General features: G+C 50.7%; 2 protein-coding genes across 3 annotated transcripts; both read right to left on the minus strand.

Annotated features, from left to right (window-relative positions):
* Window positions 1-2,610: 2,610 nt before the first annotated feature.
* LOC119035748 (carbonyl reductase [NADPH] 3) lies at window positions 2,611-14,899 on the minus strand. Of its 2 annotated transcripts, none has more exons than XM_053657554.1 (4): window positions 14,705-14,899; window positions 9,058-9,691; window positions 7,496-7,603; window positions 2,611-3,086 (listed from the first exon to the last, which is right to left on the minus strand). In XM_053657554.1, the coding sequence occupies exons 2-4, from the start codon at window positions 9,344-9,346 to the stop codon at window positions 2,650-2,652; spliced, it is 834 nt and encodes a 277-aa protein (XP_053513529.1). In that variant the 5' UTR covers window positions 9,347-9,691; window positions 14,705-14,899; the 3' UTR covers window positions 2,611-2,649. The 2 variants fall into 2 exon arrangements, with proteins under 2 accessions (XP_053513529.1, XP_036983099.2); XM_037127204.2 differs by having other exon boundaries at window positions 9,058-9,703.
* Window positions 14,900-16,672: 1,773 nt separating this feature from the next.
* Window positions 16,673-19,478, minus strand: CBR1 (carbonyl reductase 1). Its single transcript, XM_037127202.2, has 3 exons — window positions 19,054-19,478; window positions 17,917-18,024; window positions 16,673-17,233 (listed from the first exon to the last, which is right to left on the minus strand). Exons 1-3 carry the CDS (start codon window positions 19,340-19,342, stop codon window positions 16,797-16,799), a joined length of 834 nt encoding a protein of 277 aa, XP_036983097.2. The 5' UTR covers window positions 19,343-19,478; the 3' UTR covers window positions 16,673-16,796.
* Between the last annotated feature and the right edge of the window lie 605 nt (window positions 19,479-20,083).

Below are 20,083 nucleotides of genomic sequence, written 5' to 3' on the forward strand. Positions count from 1 at the left end.
GCTAATTGGGGGATCTAATGACCACATGGCTTGCAAATTGCTTACATTCAATGTTATCGTCTTCCTTCATTTGTACACCAGGGCAGTTGCCCGTCGTCTCCAGACTCACGATGGTGCACTGGATGTGACCAGTGCTCGGTGCCAAGAAAAGCCAGCGGGCCCGGCGCTAAGGCAGACCCAGAGACAACACGGCTCACAGCTCTCAGCTCCATGACCCTGGCACATTCCCCAACCTCACCAAGCCTTCACTTCCTTGTCTGAAAAATGACAGTAAGACCCGCCTTACATAGAACAACATCCAGAAAGCCTCGGTATGCCGTGGGCTCTCAATTCACGATTCTTTTCCTAGCCTAACTTATTTTTCACTATCGCATACCATGAAACACTTTCCACGTACCTCCGTTAGACACCTTTGGTTGCAAGACCAAGAACCCAGGTCAAACCAGCTTAAAAAGGGAAATGTCTCTGAAGGCTACAGAGCATCGTGGATCATGTCTTAGAGCCAGGGGTCTCGGGAACGGTCTGAGGCCAGGGAAGAGGTGCCACTGTGGGGAGGGGCCATCTCCCTTTGGGCCACTCTGGAACTGCTGCTTCTGAGAGTCCGTGGCCTCCTCCTCCAGCAACACCTGTCTCCCTCTGCTCCTAGGACCATGTGGGTGGGGCGGGTCACTCCCAGCCACAGCTCTGAGCTTCTTCTGGTCCATGTCAGGGGGCCCTGGGGCTGGTGCAGTCAGCTGAGGCTCGCAGGGCAAAGTCAGCTTGCGGCTGCTGCCCCTGTAAACTTGGGGAAGAAGCGTAGGGGACAGGAGGTCATTCTTGGGAGGAGGGTGGGTGCTGGGCAGACCGTCCAATAAGGGCCTCTGTGACTTTTGCACAAAAATGAGAAATGCCATTCTGGTGAGCAGTTTATAATAGAGAGTTTTCTGAGTGGGCTACAGGCTGACCCCCAAATGTGAAGGTGAAATTTGGCTGGAGACAAAAAAAAATGTGTAGAAAGAAAGGGACTGGTCTGTTTGCTTCCTTATGCACTTCCTGTCTGTGATTGCATGAGGTCGGCCTGAGGGCACTGCAGGGTCACTAACCAGGTCACGCCGAACATCAGACTCTGGAGATCCGGCTGCATGGGAAGACCAGCATGGAAAAGGGATTCAGGAAATGGATCAAAACCCATTAGAATGTTTCCAGAGCCAGACAAGAAGTCATTAAAATGTCTTAGGAGCTGTGGTCCGAGAGGAAGGCAAGAGCACGCTGGATTTGGTGAGGCACGTGAGTGATGACGGTAAGACGTGAAATGGGACAAATGCGAGCTGGGTGGGACTCGGGCTCCACCCTGCCCAAGGTGATGAAAAAGCGAAGTGAGGGCTGAGAGAGCTGGCCGGCACTTTGCCGTGCTGCCGCTGTAAGCTGGAGAGTCGGGAAAAAGAAGTACCTCCAACCCTGTGGCTGACCAGAAATAACAGGGTCACCTGTGTAGCCCTGACCCTCGAATAAATGAAAGCTTAAGCATTTTCATCCTTCACTGATTCTCAGGTGGAAAACAGGGTCATCCCTTTCTTCTGCAGTGCGGTTGTCAGGTGCCGTAACCTTTGTGGTCACCACCAAGTGACAGGTTGCTGTTTCCCCCTGTGAACAGCGCACCCTGAACTGGGCGAACGTGGGCTTTCTCCCCTCCCTGCGGCGTCTGACGTGTACCTATTGTGTTTGTGCTGGTCATCCCCACTTCGGTGTCGACTGCTTTGCAGACTTTCTTCACAAGTTTATTTCTTCTCGTTAGCAACATCTTTTGGTCTCCACCTTTTCTACAGGGTATACACAGAACCCATGAGGCTGGTTGCAAAATTCATCTGACTTGAAAGCAGTGAACGTGGAGTTGCCTGTGGTCAGGGAGACCAACGAAGGGGCCCCGGGAGGCCTCTGCAGAATCGCCCTGGGCTGCAGTGCACAGGGGAGTGGAGCGGGTTAAGGAGGGGACGTCTGTATCCGTGGGAGCAAAGAGCTGGTCTGGACAAAGATGCCCACGCAGGAACAAGATCAAAGAAGTGGCGGGGCCGCCTTGCAAACAACTTGGGGAGAACACAGAATGCAAAACCTAAAAGAAAACCCATTATGGAAGAAATGACATCCCAGCAAAAAATATATATATATATTCCTCCCGAGTCCTGGAAGCCACATATACCAGTGCAATCCATAAGTACAAGAATGAATTAAAACACACTCACATATAACAAACAGAATGACAGACAGCAGGGGTGCAGAGCTAAGGCACAGAGTCACCGCCTGAGAGACTCCAGGCCTGCGACCTCTCGCTCTCCTTGGACCAGGGGCTCAGCATGGGTGGTTCTCAGCAGCAGCAGCAGCAGCCCCTGGGAACCTGGGAGGAATGGCCATTCTCGGGCTCCAGCTCTGGGCCGTGGTGTAACACGCCCCGAGGTGAATCTGCTGCCCTTGACCATGCGGCCGCCACAGGACTGGCTCCTCCTCTCAGGCTCGAGTCTGGACACAGCAAATCAGCCAGACTGAGTCCCGAGCTGGACCCCCCTGCCTGGGCAGCCCTAACGGACACTCCTGAAGGACAGAAAACAGCAGACCATGAGCCCAGAATCTGTTCACTTGTTCCATTTATTGAACATTAAGCACCGAAGAAGGCCTTCACCAGTGCTGGACGACTTTGTCACGCACTAGCTGGCCGTGAGGCTCAGTGGCGTCTGGGGGCAGGAGGGCCAAGTAGACAGGGGTCTCAGCCCCCTCCTCCACAGTCCTGGAGCCATAATCCCTGGCCATGTCTGTCTTCACCCAGCCGGGACAGCAGGCATTCAGCAGAATCCTGTCGGCCTTTCTCTTCTCGTCCAGGCGCCGGGCCAGGATTCTTGATAAGACCGTGACCCCCAACTTGGACACCCCGTAAGCCGAGCTGGGCCAGCCCTCCCTCTCGTGCACCTCGTTCCGAGCATCCTCCACAAACTTCTTCATGAGGTCCACCAGGTCCTCCTCTGTGAGTGTCTGACAGCGAAACTTCTCCTGCAGGTCTTCGCTGCAGTTCTCCAGAGCTTGGGACCCCTGCAGGCTGCTGACGTTCACCACTCGGCCTGCAATGGAGTAACACAAAATGTGAGAGCACGTCACACAATCCTTGGATGACTGTGCCAACAACGGACCGTGACTGCGTGATGCTGAGGGCTCAACTGCTGATTAAAAATCATGGCTCTAGAAGGCACTAGTGGGGTTTTCATGGTTTTTTTTTTGGTCCTGTTCTCTTAAAGGGAAGAAGTGCTCCCATCAGGCATCGGGGCTAAAGAGCAGTGATGCCCCATTCAGTGAGGAGGTCTGCAGGAGAATCACCACCCCGCCCTCCTCCCACACACTCCAGGGGCTGTTGAACCTGCTTTCCTAGGGATAGCACCTTCACCCTGAACTTTAAAACTCTCCATCGGTTTGCACAATTTCCTAGGGTCGGGCTGTGCCTTGGGGATGACCCTTGTCCATCCTTAATAATGGATACTTTCACATATGGAGTGGCATTGACTCCCGCCCTGGTTTTGATTTTCCTTACATTTTAAGTGGTTGTTAATACATAATTAAATTTAATTAATGAGTTAATGTTCATAATAACAATAATTCACAGCTACTAAAGACACAGTTCTGTTTGTAAACACAAATATGCAGGCCCAAATTATAAAACAATTTGAAGTGTTGGTGGAAATCCAAAAATCAGTAAATGTGTGAATTTACACATTTCATCCAACAGAAAAACACCAGTTTGGGAGGATGCTATTCTTAGAATTTTTCTGAGTCCATTCCCATTGCACCCCATAGCATAACTGGATTTTACTTCCTTTTCTGAGAGGCATTCCCCACCAGCACACAGCCCCCCCCATGTGCGAGTGAGGGCTCCCTGGCCCCCCGGGTACCTAAGACTCTCAGTGTTTTCTCTCTGCCCTTCCTTCATTACTTCTCTCCCTCTCTCTCTGATCACAGATATGTCCTTCCCAAATTTAACTTCTACTGAAACCTACAGAGAAGTTGCAAGAATAGGTCAATAATATGCCTGCATACCCTTCATCTAAGTTACCAATAGTTAACATTGTGCCGCACTTAAGACATTTATCATGGCACGAAGCTATTATCTAAAGCAGGGATTTTCAACCCGTGTGCTGCAAGAATTTTTAAAACAGTCAATACCTATTTAGTCAGGGGCACTGACCTCTTTTCCCTTAGTTGTCAAATAAAAAATGACAACAGCCAACACAACAATAGCCATCCGGTGTGAGTGCCCTGTCTTGAACCTTAACTACATAGGCCATATAACAAGAGTTGCATCTTATTGGTCATGTTGTATAGTAAGGTTGTATCTGATTGGCTAATTTATGGTACCAGAAATCCTTATACACAAGTATAGACACCTGAGTTTTTCAAGTCATTTTTTCAAGTGCACTGGCTGGTGTGGCTCAGCTTGTTGGGCGTCATCCTGCAAACTGAAGAGCCACAATTCCTGGTCACAGCACATGCCTGGGTTTCGGGTTTGGTCCCCAGTCAGGGTGTGTGCAGAAGAAGGCAACTGATTGATGTTTCTCACATTAATATTTCTCTCCCTCTCTTTCTCCCTTCCTTCCCTCTCTCTGGAATCAATAAAAAAGAAAAAAATAATTAAAGTCACTTTGAAACAAAAAAGGTAGGTAATTACTATTTTTTGGTAAAGCAATAAACATTATACCCACTTTTTGTCAGATTGGCAAAAACATATTTCTGGCATGCCGCAGAATTTCAGTAATGAGCTGGTATGTGCCGGGAGGTGAAAGGGTCGAAACCGCTGCTCTGAGGGTGATCTGAGTCACGCAGCCCCAGCTGTCTCAGGCATCTTCCTTTTTAGGTCCGTGATTGCTTCCATCCAGGTTCCAGTATGAGGTCATGGCTGGCATGTGGTTGTCACCCCTCTTCAGTCTACTTTACTCTAGGGAACTTGACCTTTTTGAAGAGTCTGGTCTAGGCCATTATTTCACAGTATTTCCCCCAGTTTGGATTGGCCCGATGTTTTCGTGGTTAGGCCTGGAGCACTACATCAGAGATGCTGTGTTCCTCACTACTTTCTAAACAGTTTTGGTCTCAGCCACTTGGCTGCTACTGGGAATTAAATTTAAAAGGGAAAGAAAGAAAAGAAAAACAAATTGCTGGAACTACTCTACGTCTCTGCTGGAAATAAACCTAAGAGGAAGAAGCGTCCTCTTTGCTCTGAGGGCACACCTCTGGGAGAGGCCAAGGTGTGACTGTCCCAACAGTCAGATGAGTCCCAATCAGCCTTGAGAAGGGCCGCACCCACATTGCCTGCACGCCCCCTGCTGAGGGCCAGGTAGGTGGTAGCACAGGCCCAGAAACACCTGCCTCTTTTTGGAACGAGTGGGCAAGCAGCTCCCCCTAGTGGCTTGGTACTTGCTTAACCTATTCACTCAGAATCTCGAAATAACAAGCAAGCCAAATAACTTTCGTTACAGTGGTATTATAAACCTAAACAAAAAGGGGTTTTTAAACCAGGGAGAAAGCAATTCTCTAAAAATCAAGAAGCAAGAATACTCCGCATTTTGCCCTCCCAGTAAACCTGAGGTTTACTGAAAAGTGACAAGTTTTCCCAATGTGTTGTAAAGCAGAGATTCTACGCTGGGAAATGCTGGTCAGAGGCATTCAAGACAGTGATTCACCTGTTCTGGGCTGATCCCGGGGCCCCACCCTCCTCAGCGCCTTCTTTGTTCTTCAAATCGGCGTGGTCTGCAATCATTCGGCGCCACAACACTTACTCCCCTGGAATTAATTACCCTGATTTGATTGAGGGGTGCGGTCAGGAAAATTGGATACTGTTGCCAGCTCTATTATTACCACCTGGCTGTGCTCACTTCTATGGACCTCAATGTCCTTCTCTGAAAGTGAAGATGTAGGATCGTAATTTCTCCAGTAGCTTGCAAGCTTTGGAGATAATCCTATGATTCAAAAATCCGGAGGGAGAAGACTTCCTGGTACTTGGCTAAGAGACGCCCCTACAATGAAGTCTGGCACAGTGGTGAGAAAGCTCTCTGTCCTGATCAGGAAAGAGACCCAGGCGGAGTAAGCGAAGAAAACACAGTGGCAAACATTATACTCAACATTCTCTTTTGTGTAGGAAATAAAAAAGCAAAAATATGCATTTAGGTTTGCTTAGGTTTGGATTTAAAGCCCTATTCCCTAGGCCCTGGGCTCGCACCAGCTCTGGGCACCTGGGCCCAAGGCGTCTGTCTGCCGGCACCTGCACTCTACTCGGGGTTTCCCGTGACCCCACCCTCCTGAGAAACCAATAAAGGGAATTTCCTGGGGAGGCTGGAGATGGGGACCTGGGCAAACTGGGGGGAGGGTGGTGGTACAGATACAACTCTCACCAGGCAACTTGTTCGATTTTAAGACTTTTGCACTACAGATCATCTTTATTCAAAACGTTAAATTAAAAAATGATTTTATTTATTCATTTCTGAAGGGAGGGAAAAGGAGAGAGAGAAACATCGATATGTGGCTGCCTCTCATGTGCCCCCAACCGGGCACCTGGCCCACAACCCAGGCATGTGTCCTGACTGGAAACTGAACTGGTGACCCTTCAACTCACAGGCCGGCACTCAATCCACTGAGTCACGCCAGCCAGGGCTCAACACGTTAACATTTAAAAAGCACATTTGTAATAAGAACCGGAGAGTTGCTTTTCCTTAGAATCGCAGTTGGCTTTTTGGAAAGGAAAATCCTCAGGGAAGCAGACCGCCTCCCCCACCCACTCATCAAGCCCCGCTGTGATAGAAACCTATGACTTTGTTAGTGACAGTTCCCCCGCTGGCTCCGTGCTCCAAGGGCGTGATGGTCTGGGCCCACGATATGCCCAGCACTCAGAGTAGCAACTGGGTCGTGGTAGGCACACAACAAATATTTGTGGACAACGTAATTAAAGCTAGCTATCGAATACTTTGGAATTGGGCAAGATATTCTTGAATTAAAAATTTTTCCTTTTTATTCAGCTAGCAATAAGCACACTTTGCATAAACCTCATTGGCTACAATACTTGGCAAAGCTTAGAGAAAACTATCTTGGGGGTGTTCTGAATCAGCCGGACAAAGTTTGGTAGGAGAAGAAAGAAATACAGGGAAAGGCATATCAATGCTAGAGCAGATACGACCCCCCAGGCCTCCAGGTGACATGGGCGTGGTCCTGTCACCTTGGGGAGCTGGAGGAGGGCTCCGGGAGGTTGCAAAAAGGCAAGACTTCTGAGACTTGCAACACTGTATCATTCTGGGGCTGAGTTCGTGGTATGGGAGACCCGAGAGCACAGCCATGTGTTATACACACCTTTTAAAGCTAAAGCTAAGGGGTGTGGGTGAGGAGTCAGAAACACTACAAAAGACCGTTTACTGTTTCCCCCGCAGAGAAATAGCGCCCCCGGGTGATTCCTTGGGGAATCACAGACGCAGCTCAACGGTCCACACACCGGACTCACCGTGCGGCTTTACTATCGGCAGTAATTCGGTGCAAACATTTCTCGTAGCAAAAAAGTTTGTCTTCAGCGTTATCTCAGCTTGAATGTCAAAGGGTGTTGGATCGTCAACTTTGAGAAACAGCAAACAGAAAAAAAAAAATCAGGCATTTCCCCCTGGAACTCTTATGACAAAGTGGATCTTATCTGTCATTAAAGGGGAAAAAAAGCTAACTTTACATTTTTTAAACTGGTAGGTAGGTCGGTGGTTCTCCGACTTCAACCACACCTCTGAACCGCCTGCAGGGCTCGTTAAAGCAGCTTTGGGGGCCACGCCCCCGCAGTCTGGATTGGGTTCCCAGGCCATACTACGGCTACTGTTCTGCGTGTGAGCCGGGCTTTGAGGACAGCTTCTCAAACATGGACGGGCGGAGGGGGCACCTGGACTCTGTTAAAACGCAGCGTGTGATTCAGCAGGTGTGGGCCAAAACCTTAAGTTCTGAGATCGCAGCCAGCGCCCGGCGTTGCAGGTACCGCTGGGCGCCGCCCGCACCTGGAGGGGCAAGGCTCCCCGCGGACCTCCACCGCAGCACGGTGTTCCCCACACGCAGTGGGACATCCGGGTGTGTATCCACCAGTCCCTCAGCCCTGGGCTGCCCGGGGTGTCAGCCCTCCCCACTCCCACCCCGCTGCGCTCGCGGAGAGCCCGCAGACTGAGTTGCAGGGGTGCGCGCACAGCCACGGCGACTCCTCAAGGCCAAGGGCATGAAAACTCCTGCTGCCCAGTAGTTCCTTTTACTCGGCTCTGCCTCTGGGTTTCCCTTCTCCATTAGGTTCCGCGTGGGGCCGGCCTGTATTTTTTTTTTTTTTTAACCAGCAGCACTATGGTAGCTGGGTAACTTTCTTCACTGAGCAACAGAGTAAGTGATCGCCTTGATTTCCGTCCCTTCCCCGCCACCCCAAGTATCGAAGATGCTGCTTAAAGCCCCCCTTGTATGTTTGACAAAGAGAAGTTCCCGGGGGGAGCGAACGGGCGCGCTTCCTTCCTGCCAGAGCCTATCAAAGCTCTCCACTATGCAGAGTCCCGAGTCCAGAAACGTGCAAGGGAGCGCTAAGTGTGTCTAAGATTCATTTCCTGCCCTGGGCAGATGGCCCCGGGCATTTGTGAATGCGCGCTTTCAGGAAAGCCAAAGCCCAAAGCGAGCTTGGAGACCCTCCGTGGAGAAAACGGTTCTGGCATCAGACAGAAAGCTGATGAGCTAAGCAGGGCGTGGCCCCCTCCCAGGAGGCGGTTTACTTTTGTTGCAAACCACAGCAGCTGACAGTTCGGCGGGGCCCTTGCACAGGCCCGCACAGGCCGGCGGGAGGGCGGGGCGCGTTGTGCCCCGTACCCAGGTCCCTTTGGCGCTGACTGAACCTCTCCAGCAACTCTGGGAAGAGAAAACCCGCCACAGGAGGCGAGGGCGGAGGGCATCCCCAGGGGCATCCGCTGCCCTTCTTGGTCACTCAAGTGGATGGGTGGGGGCGCCTGCATCTCACCGCCCCGCACCCTTGGGCACCCAGGGACCTCCCACTCCCACACCTACACTTGAAGGCGATGCCCGCGTTGTTGATCAGCACGTTGAGCCCCCCGTATTCCTTGCGCAGGAAGTCCCGCAGGGCACGGATGCTCTGCGGGTCGTCGATGTCCAGCTGGTGGAAGCGCGGGCTCAGGCCCTCGGCCTGCAGCTGCTGCACGGCCTCCCGGCCCCGCGCCGCGTCCCGCGCGGTGAGCACCACGTCCCCCGAGAACTGCCGGCACAGGTCCCGAGCGATGGCGAAGCCGATGCCCTTGTTGGCCCCGGTGACCAGCGCCACGCGGCTGCAGGACGACATGGCTGCGTGGGGGGTGCGCGGGGCACGTGTGCAAAGAGTGGATCGAGCTGGAGGCCACGGAGGGCACTCTCTTCAGAGACCCAGTCACAGTCAGAGAGGCCGCGCAGAACTGAGCTCTGGGATTCTGTGCTGGACTTGAGCAACGAGGCCGCGGCCTCGGTCCCTCCCTCCAAGGAGGGGCCTTCTTTTCCCAAGCTTTCGTATTGCCGGATTCCTGGGCCCGCCCCCTCCTCGCTCAGAGCGCTCCTGGAGAATCCTCCGAGCCGAGCCGTCCGGCGTCTGTCCATGGAGCGGCTGTCGTTCTTCCAACACCAGAACGTGATGGGTTGATAGGGTCTAGGGATCCTGGTAGTTGGACTGAAAAAAACTATTTTAGGAGAAACACAGAGAAAAACAAGTACTTGAGTGTTTTTCTTGGGTATGCGCCCAATATCCCTTGTAAGATGAGAATGTCCACTTTTTCCTTAAAATGCCATGAAATTATTTAGACATGGTAACAGCTTCTGGGTACATGGGTGTCGTTTCTTACTTAGGAGCAACTCGACAGGGAGAGCAAAGCGGTCCTGTGAGTAGATTTACAGGTGGGCGACAGGTACCTCGCTCTGTGTGGTTCTCCGGGCGCCCCCAAGCGGAAGGGACTGGTTATGAAGCTCTTACCAGGTGTTAAGTCTTTCACTGGAATGTTTTTTTTTTCTGATCCTTTCATAACTCCTAGGGATGCCAAGTATCCGCATTTTAGGTTCGTCCGAGGTGATATGAATACTTTTTTTTTCTCCCAGTTAAATCTGTGTACCCACGAAGTTCGGCTGAAAAGGAAAATCTCAAAGGCCTGTGGAGGTGTGGATGGGCGATTAGAACTCCCCGCCCACCTTCCTTATTGTAACCTGAGTGTGGTTGATCCCGGGGTGTTTCCTGGTGACTGATGGGTTTACAGACAGCTTTGATCTCGTCATGACTCAGCTTTCCCCCCGAGGGCTGCTGGCTAAGCTGCTCGCTTGTCACTTGGATTCCACCTCCTCCATCAAGGCAAGAGGAGAGAGATCGGGGAGGTAGCACCTGCTCTCTGGCAGACCCCAACTGTGGCTCATCCAATACTTCCCCCCCTCCCTACGGATTATTTGGAATTCTATTTTAAAGCTACACGGCTATTCAGATTTTCTATTTCTTCTTGGCTGAGCATAATTCATGTTTTTCAAACAAGTAATATATTTCATGTAAGTTGTTGATGCTGTCGATATGAAGTTGCTCATTCCATGCCCTTACTAACCCTTTTCCTAGTGGTGGTGATGCTGTGCTTGCATTCCCAACGTTGCTAATTTGCGTCTTTCGTATTTTCTTTTTCTGACCTGTCTGGTTAGAGGTTCACCATTTTTTTGCTTTTTCTTAAGGCAGCATCAGCTTTTGGTTTCATTTATATTTTTCTCTCATGATGTTACATTTTTGTCCTAATCCTTATTTCCTTTCTTTTGCTCATGTTGGATTTTATTTACTTTTTCTAGTTTTTTATACCATGGAAGCTGAGGCCATTGATTTGAGATCTTTCTTCTTTTCTACTATAAGCATTAAGGGCTGTTATTTTTCTTTAAATACTAAGTTAGTGGCAAGCCATAAACTTGGAGATGTTTTGTTTCAATTTCAATCACTTTAAAATACTTTAATGTCTTCTTTGCTTATGGGTACTTAGAAGTATATTTTTTATTTTCCAACTGCTTTGGGATTTTCTACAATCTTGCTGTTATTGACTTCTAATAACTTAATTCCACTGTAGTCAGAGAACATATTAAGCCCGTGTCTTTTTTTTTGATAATTCATTTTTCTACAGACCACCCCTTCAAACCACCTAGGTTTGCATTTATGACAAGAATTTATCATCTGAATATTACAATCACAGTGGTCCTCTGCTTTAACAATTTCTGAAGTTCTTTTGTCCACTGGGTCGCTGCTATGTGAGCGAAACCTCGGTGACCCCTGGGCGTCAGAGCCTGCGCGGATCTGTACAACAGACAGAGAGATGGAGCACAGCAGGACCTGCCGGAGCAGACTCTGGAGTGGCCGTGGGCTGCTGCCTCAAAGTCAGAGTGACCTGTAGCACCGCTGGAATAAACTCTCAATTTTATTCAAGTTCCTGTTCCTTTTCAATTACTGTTCCTTTTTGGTTTGCCTCTCCAGCTGCTTCCTAATCAGACTTCACCTTTTTTAATTTTATTTTTTCTTTACCTCCCTCCCTTCATTCACATGCTCATCTGTGAAGACTTAAGTTTTTCCAGCTTTGGATGATAACTGCTTTTAGAAACTGCAGTTACAAGAGAATTGTTGCCCAAGATACAGAATTTTTGAAAAAAGATTTTAGGTATTTATTTTAGAGCAGCAGAAAGGGAGGGAGACAAAGAGGGAGAGAAGCATCGCTACGTGACAGAGACATTGATTGGTTGCCTGCCTCTCACAGGCCCCCAACCAGGGACCTGGCCTGCAACCCAGTTATATACTCTGGCCAGGAACTGAACCGGTGACCTTGCGGTCTGCAGGCCAGCACTCAATCCGCTGAGCCACACCAGCCAGGGCCAGGTTCTACTGCTAATTCTAGTTCTCTTGCGATTTCCACCACATCTGCAGTTACTTCCTCCACTGAATCTTGTGCCACCCCCCACTCCCGACAAAGTTATCCACGAGGGCTGGAATCAACTTCTTCCAAAGTCCTGTGAATGTTGATGTTTTGACCTCTTCCCATGAATCACAGATGTTCTCAATGGCATTTAGAGTGGCGAATCCTCTCTGGGAGGTTTTCAGTACCCTTTGCCCAGGACCATCAGAGAAATCACTATCTAGGGCAGCTCTATCTAGCCCTTATGAAATGTGTTTCTTAAATCATAAGGCTTGAACGCTGAAACCACTCCCTGGTCCATGGCCGGCAGGGCGGATGTTGTGTTGGCAGCCACAGCATTAACCTCGTTGTACGCCTCCATCAGAGCTCTCGGGTGGCCAGGTGCACTGTCAGTCAACAGTAATACGTTGAAAGAAAGAAATCATTTTAAAATTTTTTCTGGGCAGCAGGTCTCAGCATTGGACTTGATGTATTCAGGAAACAGTTTTGTAAATAGACACAAAATCATCCAGACTCTGTTCTTCCATTTACAGAGCACAGGCAGGGGAGATTTAGCATACATCTTCTTAAGGGCCCTGGAATTTTTGCAATGATGCATGAGCAGTGGCTTCAACTTAAAGCTGCAGCTGCCTTAGCCCCTAACAAGATGGTCGGCCTGTCCTTGGGAGCGTTGAAGGCATGCACTGACCTCTGCTCTTGAGCTAGGAAGGGGTCCTTCTTCCAATGTGAGGCACTTGCGTCTACACTGAAAATCTGTGCTTGAGTGAGGCCACCTTCATAATTGCCTGAGCTGGCTTTCTGGGCAACCTGCTGCAGCTTCGACACAAGTGCTTGCTGCTTCCCTGGGCACCTGAGTGTTACAGAGATGGCCTCCTTCCTTAAACCTCATGAACCAACTTCTGCTGGCTTCACATTTTCTTCTGAAGCTTCTGCACCTCTCTTGGAGGAATTCCTACAAGCCTGGCTAAGGGCTGCTCTTCGCAGCTGAAGGACTTTCCAGAGAATAGTGAGTGGGCAGAGAGGATGGAGAATGCTCAGAAAAAAAGAGACCAAGAAGGGAGGACCCTTAGGAGGGTTTGCAGGTCACCCTGAGACAGGTAAAGGTGCGCTGTAGAGCTGGAACGGAGGAGAGCTCTGGGGAGAAATGTAGCAGAAAAACGCTTCTGACCTGGTAGTAGTTCCCGACTACTTCTGGTTTTGCTTTTTCCAACTCAGATACAGTTTTCCTCAAATAAACTCTTAATTTTTTGATATGCCTTGGTTTATCTCTTAACACTACTAAATAGTTCTGCAAAAAACAGTTTATGCTAGATCAAATGTACATGACAGTTGATCAAGGAGAATCAAATGGGGACAAAAACGTGAAATGTGTGTAGTGGCTTTACAGGAGGGATTAGCCATTCTTCTCAATCTGTCCTTACCCACCAGCTCCTCCAAATGTTAGGTACTAGTACTTCTGGTACTAGTTCTGTATCTGTTATGTAAATTCTACGTTAAAATGCTCAGTGACCCTCGTGCTGGAGGACAGCCTTGGTGAAGGTTCAGGAGGTGGCCTGTGAAAAGGTCTGGCCCTTTGCCCAGGGCCTTTGCTGGGGGTAACCCTGAACCTCTCGTCCTGCGCTCCCTGATAAGACTGTCCTGGTTTACTTGGGGGCTCAGGGTCAGGCCACACAATGTGGGTTGACAACGTGATTACTGTGCGGCCACTTGGTATCCGCTGGGCCCTCTGGAGAACAATGGGCCACATCTGTGTGACCCACTCTCCACAGAAACACCTGCAATCCGGGCCCAGGCGAGCTTCCCTGGTAGGCACTACTCTGTGTATTGTCACGCACGTCGGCTGGAATAAACCCCTGCTGTCTGCACTTCCCTGGGATGGACAACTGAGAGCTGCATGCCTGGCCTTGCTGGACCCTGTCCAGTGAGAGTTGCCCCCCCACTGTTGATCTGAATCAGTCTGTATCTCCCAGAACACACTGTAAATTTGAGTATGCCAGCTTTCCTCAGTTCTGCGTCCTGGTAGTGACTGCTGGACCTGAGGGTGGTCTTGGGGACCTCCTGAACTTGTAAAATCCAAGTGATATTTATTTCGGATATGCACAGTTGGTTTAGCATCTAGAAACCAATGAATGTATCAGTAGCATAGAAAGAAAAGCCCATGTGATCAGATGCAGAAGATTTTAGGGACCTAATGAATTGGTAGTGAGGGCCCCACTAACCCAAGTGAGATCACTCAGAGAGTTGGGTGGGAGACTCGACATGGGACCCTCAGGGAACTCCGGCGTGTAAGGGGCGAGAGCAAGGACTGGCCTCTCTGAGGTGACTTCTGAACAAGGGCTGAAGGATAAGAAAGAGCTGGTTATAGCCCTGGCCAGATAGCTGAGCCGGTCATTGCATCATCCCCATAGGTTGCAGGTTTGATCCCCGGTCAGGGCACGTATAAGAATCAACCAATGAAAGCAAAAATAAAACAGCACATCTGTACTCTTCTGTCTCTGTCTGTTTGTCTCCCTCTCCCCTTCCCCTCTCTCTAAAATCAATGATAGAAACAGAGCCAGTTGTGCGAGACTAGAATGACAAAGAGCATGGGTGACCCCCAGACACGTGTGTGCTGGGTCCTGAGGCTGGATGGCCCCTGACCCCGCAGAGTCACGAGGAGACCATCCTGCTGAGCAGGGGCCTGGAGGCAGGATCAGAGGCAGGCAGGCCCAGATCATTCCAGAAACTAGAGGGTGAGGGCTCCTCATTGGACTCACCTTGGGGTTTCGAGATGGCAGGAGGTCGGTGCAGACATCTCGAGTATCAAGTTTGTTTCCGTCATCCCTCCTGCTTGAATGTGAAATGGTGTGTGATCATCATCTCACAGAGAAGGCAAGTTAATAAATAGTATTCGTGTGGTAAGATCCCAGAGAATTATATAACATTTCTTTTTGCAAGTAACATCTGGTTAAGTCAAAGTTATGTCTGGCTGTAGTTAACAGCATTGTGGCAATGTCAAAGTCATGGCTTGTTAATGTTCTACAGTGCTGTACGGTGGTACTGTTCGAGAGGCTAGGTGAAGCAGGGAAAATGTGTCCTATGCTTTGCAATTTGTTTTTTTCCAAGTAAGTTAAAAATTCAACAAACTGCTCTAAAGTACAATCAGAGAAAATGTGCAAAAACCTGGAGGGGGTCCCTAAAAGTCTGATCCCTGGAAACACAAAGACCCTTTGGTTGGGGGTCTTTGAACAGGGGGCCTGTTCTAGGTCCCATAGGAACTACTGTCCCAGCCCTATGGCCAGTCCCCCGGCCAGGCCCCTTCGTTAAGGCTGTCTCCTCTCCGAGCCAGAATGCACCTAACAGGAAAGGTGCCTGCCTCACTGACTAGCACACTGAACCCCCCCCCCCCCCCCCCCGCCCTGCACAGGAAGTTGTACGGGGCTTTGCTGCTCTGTAGGTTGTCTGTACAGCTGGCGGAAGCCTGGGCTCACGCCCTCAGCCTGCAGCTGCCGCACAGCCACCTGGTCCCCCGCCTCCTCCCACAACGTGAGCACCACGTCCCTCAAGAACTGCTGGCACAGGTCCTGCACGAAGGCAAAGCCTATGCCCTTGTCGGCTCTGCTCACCAGTGCCACACGAGCGTAGAGTGACAAGGCTGGGTGGGGCGTGGGGGAACTTGAACAGAGAGCAGACATCGCTGTGGGTCACAGGGGTCGGGTGGTGTGGTCTTGCTCTGTGGGGACCCGGATAATCTGAGAAGAGGCAGCACACAGCCAAGTTCTGGGATCCAAGGCTGCGATCTAGACACAAAGGCCCGCCTCTGTCCCTCCCTCCACGGAAGGGCTGAACGTGCCAGGTTTACCAATGCCACCACTTCCTGTCTGCCCCTTCCCACACCTGTGATGCATGTTCGTCCCAAGCGGAACACACAGCCCTCTTTGATCCCAGCTCTGAGCCCAGCAGTGGACGGGATGGAGAGGGGCGTGCCCCCAAAACACACTGGTTGGTGCTGATAATCGAGGGCCAGACACTGATGGCCGTGGAACCGAAGAAACTATTTCGGGAGAGCCCCAAAAGTGAAACCATGCAGGGCGAGTGTTTTGGGCTTGGCCCCATTATCCACTGCAGATTGGAAATGTTGCTTTTTCCCAGAATGGACAAGATATTAGACAGGGTAAGTGCTTCTGAGGACATACAATAGACCTGCTTCCTTTCTTATTAAAGAAATCGGTCCTGTGATTACTTTCAGTGTGGGCAGGGCTCCTCTCGCTGAGGATGCTCAGTGCGCCCCCAGTGGACTGGAGGACTTACGGCGCTTTTACTCTGTGCTAAGCCATGGAGGGTGTGTCCTGGTTACATAACCTCTGTTTGCTTCAAGACCCTGCGTTTGGGTGTGGTCTGTGGTCACGGTTATTAGATAGATACACAAAACCATGCCTTGCTCACTGGTTATAAACGGCCTGGGGCTACTTTCATGCTGCCAACAGCAGATCTGAGTAGTTCTAAGAGAGACTGTGGCCTGCACAGCTGAAAATATTTACTCTGGCTCTTTCTAGAAGGTCTGCTGCCCCTTCCTTGACCCGACGTTTGAGTCTGTTAGATTTCTGAGTGGCTCCGGCTGTAAGCCATGTGCAGAGTGGGTTGACAGCACCCTTCAATCCCCTGCGGGTTCTCACTCATCACTCTCATCCACCCCACTCTTTCTCCTCCTGCACCACAGAAAGAAAGTCACAAGACTCACAGGATTAGTAGCCAACTCTAACAATATTTATGGGTTTTGGACAGAAATTATTTGACAGCCCACAGGTTCTTGTGGTCAATTCAGGGCAGAAACCGTGATGGGGCCTGCGGAGGAGCTACAAGAGGGGCTCACCATTGCTGAACTGTCTTCTCTGAGACAAACTGTCCATGAGGTCCCTTAGCCTCTGGGGGCAAAAGGGCCAAATACACAGGGGTCTCTGCTCCTTCTTCTGGGCTTTTGGTGGCCTTGGGTCCAGCCAGGTCGGTTCTCACCCACCCCGGACAGCAGGCGTTCAGGAGGATCTTGTCCCCTCCCCTGTGCTCACTCAGCTTCCTGGCATGGATTCTGGACAGGACTGTGACGCCGATTTTCGAGACTCCATAGGCGGTGCTGGGCCAGCCCTCCTTCTCGTGAACCCCTTCCTTTGTATCTTCCACGAACTTGTTCATGAGCCTCACCAGCTCCTCCTCGCTGATGGTGTCGCTTCGAAACTTCTGCTGTAGTTCTGGGCTGCAGTTCTTCAGAGCTCTGAGACTCACAGTGCTAGACACATTCACCACTCTGCCTAAAATACAGCAGAAATCATTACGTACAAAGGCACGCACGAGAACGGTGGCTGCCAAATTTGCTGGGGTTTTGGACCAGGAAGATTCCATGGGAGTAATTTCCAGTGTGTTATGAACATAAACAGACTGCCTCTATGAGTAAGGACATGAAGCAATTGAAGTTCCATTAATAAAAGGAAAATGGTCTGTCCGGGAACATGCTAAGGGGAATATAAAGAGGTACTCATTGCTTTCAGGAGCAGGCAGCTCCTTCTCCTCTAAGACTATTTTGGGGAATACATGAGGATCTTATGGTCACCTGTGCAGGGCTCCATAAACAGACAGGTGTCCACAGACTAACAAAGAGCAATTCTAAGGTGAACAGACAACATCCAGTGGGGAAGGCTGCTACTCTGATTGGGGTGGTGGGGGGAGGGTAAAAAATCAGTTCAGGGGGCTGAACTGTATGCTGTCTTGTCCATGTTTGGGGTCGATAAGCATAGGAGCAGGTGGTCAAATGGAAGCGGGCGGCCAGCTACAGTGACGCACAAGTGGATGACTGTTGACACGGGACCCTTGCACCCCCTGCGGCACGCAATGCCAAGGACCATTCTCCCTGCCAGTGAGAGAGCCAAGACAGCAGGTGGTGACGGGGGAGAGTCCTGGAGGAAAGTGGGCAGTGAGGGCTCCTCCTCAGACTCACCTTGGGGTTTCATGAGAGGCAGGAGCTCTGTGCACACGTCTTGGGTACCAAAAAAGTTTGTTTTCATGGTCACTTCTGCTTGAATATGAAACGGTGTGGGATCATTAACTTGAAGGAGAGAAGAAGAGTAGAGTTGGCATGTGTCAAAATTCCATAGAATAATGTGAATTTGTGTAAAACTGGCTCCTAGTAACAGTACTCTGCCAACGCCATGTTCCTTGCTCAATGCTATTCGACAGTGTTGTGAGATGGTGAGGCAGGAGGGAACGCCAGAGGTGCCCTGGGGCCAAGACAAAGGACATCCATACAGGACAGAGACCCTGTTCTAAGACTGGTTGTTCTCCCTCTCTGGAAAAGCTGAATCATGGTGACTCTTAAATGCAGAACATGCTACATGAGCCCTGCTCCATTATAACAGCATTATAATAAATTCACATTGTGTGACCCCTTCTCTGGTGGCCAATCAAGGAAAATCATGGGAGACCATATGTGCAGTACCTTTAGGGTAATACAACCACTTGTACATGCGCAATAAAAGTCCGCCAAAACTAGCCAGGAACATTGGCCCTGTAAGAATAGAATCCCTTCGGCCCCTGAGGTCAATCTCTGCTAAGAGCTGACCAGCTCCCATGATCTGTGGAGTGCGCTATCGCTTAATAAATCTGCGCTCTCTCTTTCTGCTATAAACTCTGTGTGTTCAGTTCAATTCTTTGTCCGAAATCACCAAGAATCTAGTTAATTGCCCACCTGTGAAAATGGTACCATTCCCGAAGGCTGGGTGAAGGGCGTACAATGGGATCTTCGGGAACCGGATTGTGCACTTTTCTTGTCTACTTAAAAAGCCATTCAAAATTCACCCAACTGCCCTACAGTCTAAACCTGGAGAAACTGGACAACCGAGAAAAGATTCCCTGGCACCCAGAGCCAAGGGTTTCCAAACCGAAGTCCGTTTGGCTCCAAAGCACTCAGGTTTCTCTTGCACTTTGATCTATGGGCACCCCTGTCCCCTCTCCCTCTTTCTTGAGAGCCATTCTGCACCCCAAGAGACCCAGCGTGCAGATTCCCCAACAGATCCAGCCCAACCCTGGCTAGAGGTGCTCGGGGTGACTCCGCCCCTGCGACCACCCAGTCCCTCACCCTTGAAGGCGATGCCCGCGTTGTTGATCAGCACGTCCAGGCCCCCGTACTCCTTGCGCAGGAAGTCCCGCAGGGCGCGGATGCTCTGCAGGTCGTCGATGTCCAGCTGGTGGAAGCGGGGGCTCAGGCCCTCGGCCTGCAGCTGCTGCACGGCCGCTTGGCCCCGCGCCGCGTCCCGCGCCGTGAGTATCACGTCCCCCGAGAACTGCCGGCACAGGTCCCGAGCGATGGCGAAGCCGATGCCCTTGTTGGCCCCAGTGACCAGCGCCACGCGGCTGAAGGACGACATGGTTCAACGTGGAATTCCTAAAGCACCTGTGGAGAGCGGCCCGCGCTGTGGATGCTAAAGGGCGCAGCGCAACCTACAGCTCCCACCGAGGGTGCAAGCTTCTGCGCCTCTGCAGGTCACACGGTGCTCAGTGCCTAATATCATCCGGCCTGGCGCGCAGGCGCAGGCCCCGCCCCTCAGGGCGTGGCCCGGGTGAACCGCCCAGGGGTGGGGAATGCAAACAACAGCGACCTGGCAAGTTTACAAACGGGCGGGCTCGAGTCCAAGGCCGTTGGCTGCTGGGTACTGTCGGTTTGTAGAAATCATTCTGATGGGTCTTGTGACTACAGTCGCCTTCTCGAGGGTCTTTCCTCGTATTCCTCTAACGAAGCAGTCACAGCTGCGCTTGAAGAAATGGAACATTTGTACGGACTTTTTTTTTCACCCCCTGATGTTTTACAAAATACAGCTCGAAAAGTAAAGTATCTGGAACTGGAGTTGTGGAATAAGCTAGGAGACATGACGGGCTCATGGGTGTGTTGATTTGTCCCCTATCTATGTGAAAGCAAAGCTACTGGCTTATCCTCGGCTGGTTTTGAGCAAACAGTGGGCGATGTTTGCTAAACCGTCACAGGGTTACCTCCGTGGATCCGCGATTTTAAAGCAAGAACCTTTAAAACGGGCAACGCCTGACTGTTGAGTCAGGGGGCACTGACCAGTTGTCCCTTGGATTGTCAAACAGAAAAATTATAACAGCCAATG

This window comes from Artibeus jamaicensis, unplaced genomic scaffold (genome assembly GCF_021234435.1).
Source record: "Artibeus jamaicensis isolate MK-2021 breed Jamaican fruit bat unplaced genomic scaffold, CSHL_Jam_final scaffold_474, whole genome shotgun sequence".
NCBI classification, from domain to species: Eukaryota; Metazoa; Chordata; class Mammalia; order Chiroptera; family Phyllostomidae; genus Artibeus; species Artibeus jamaicensis.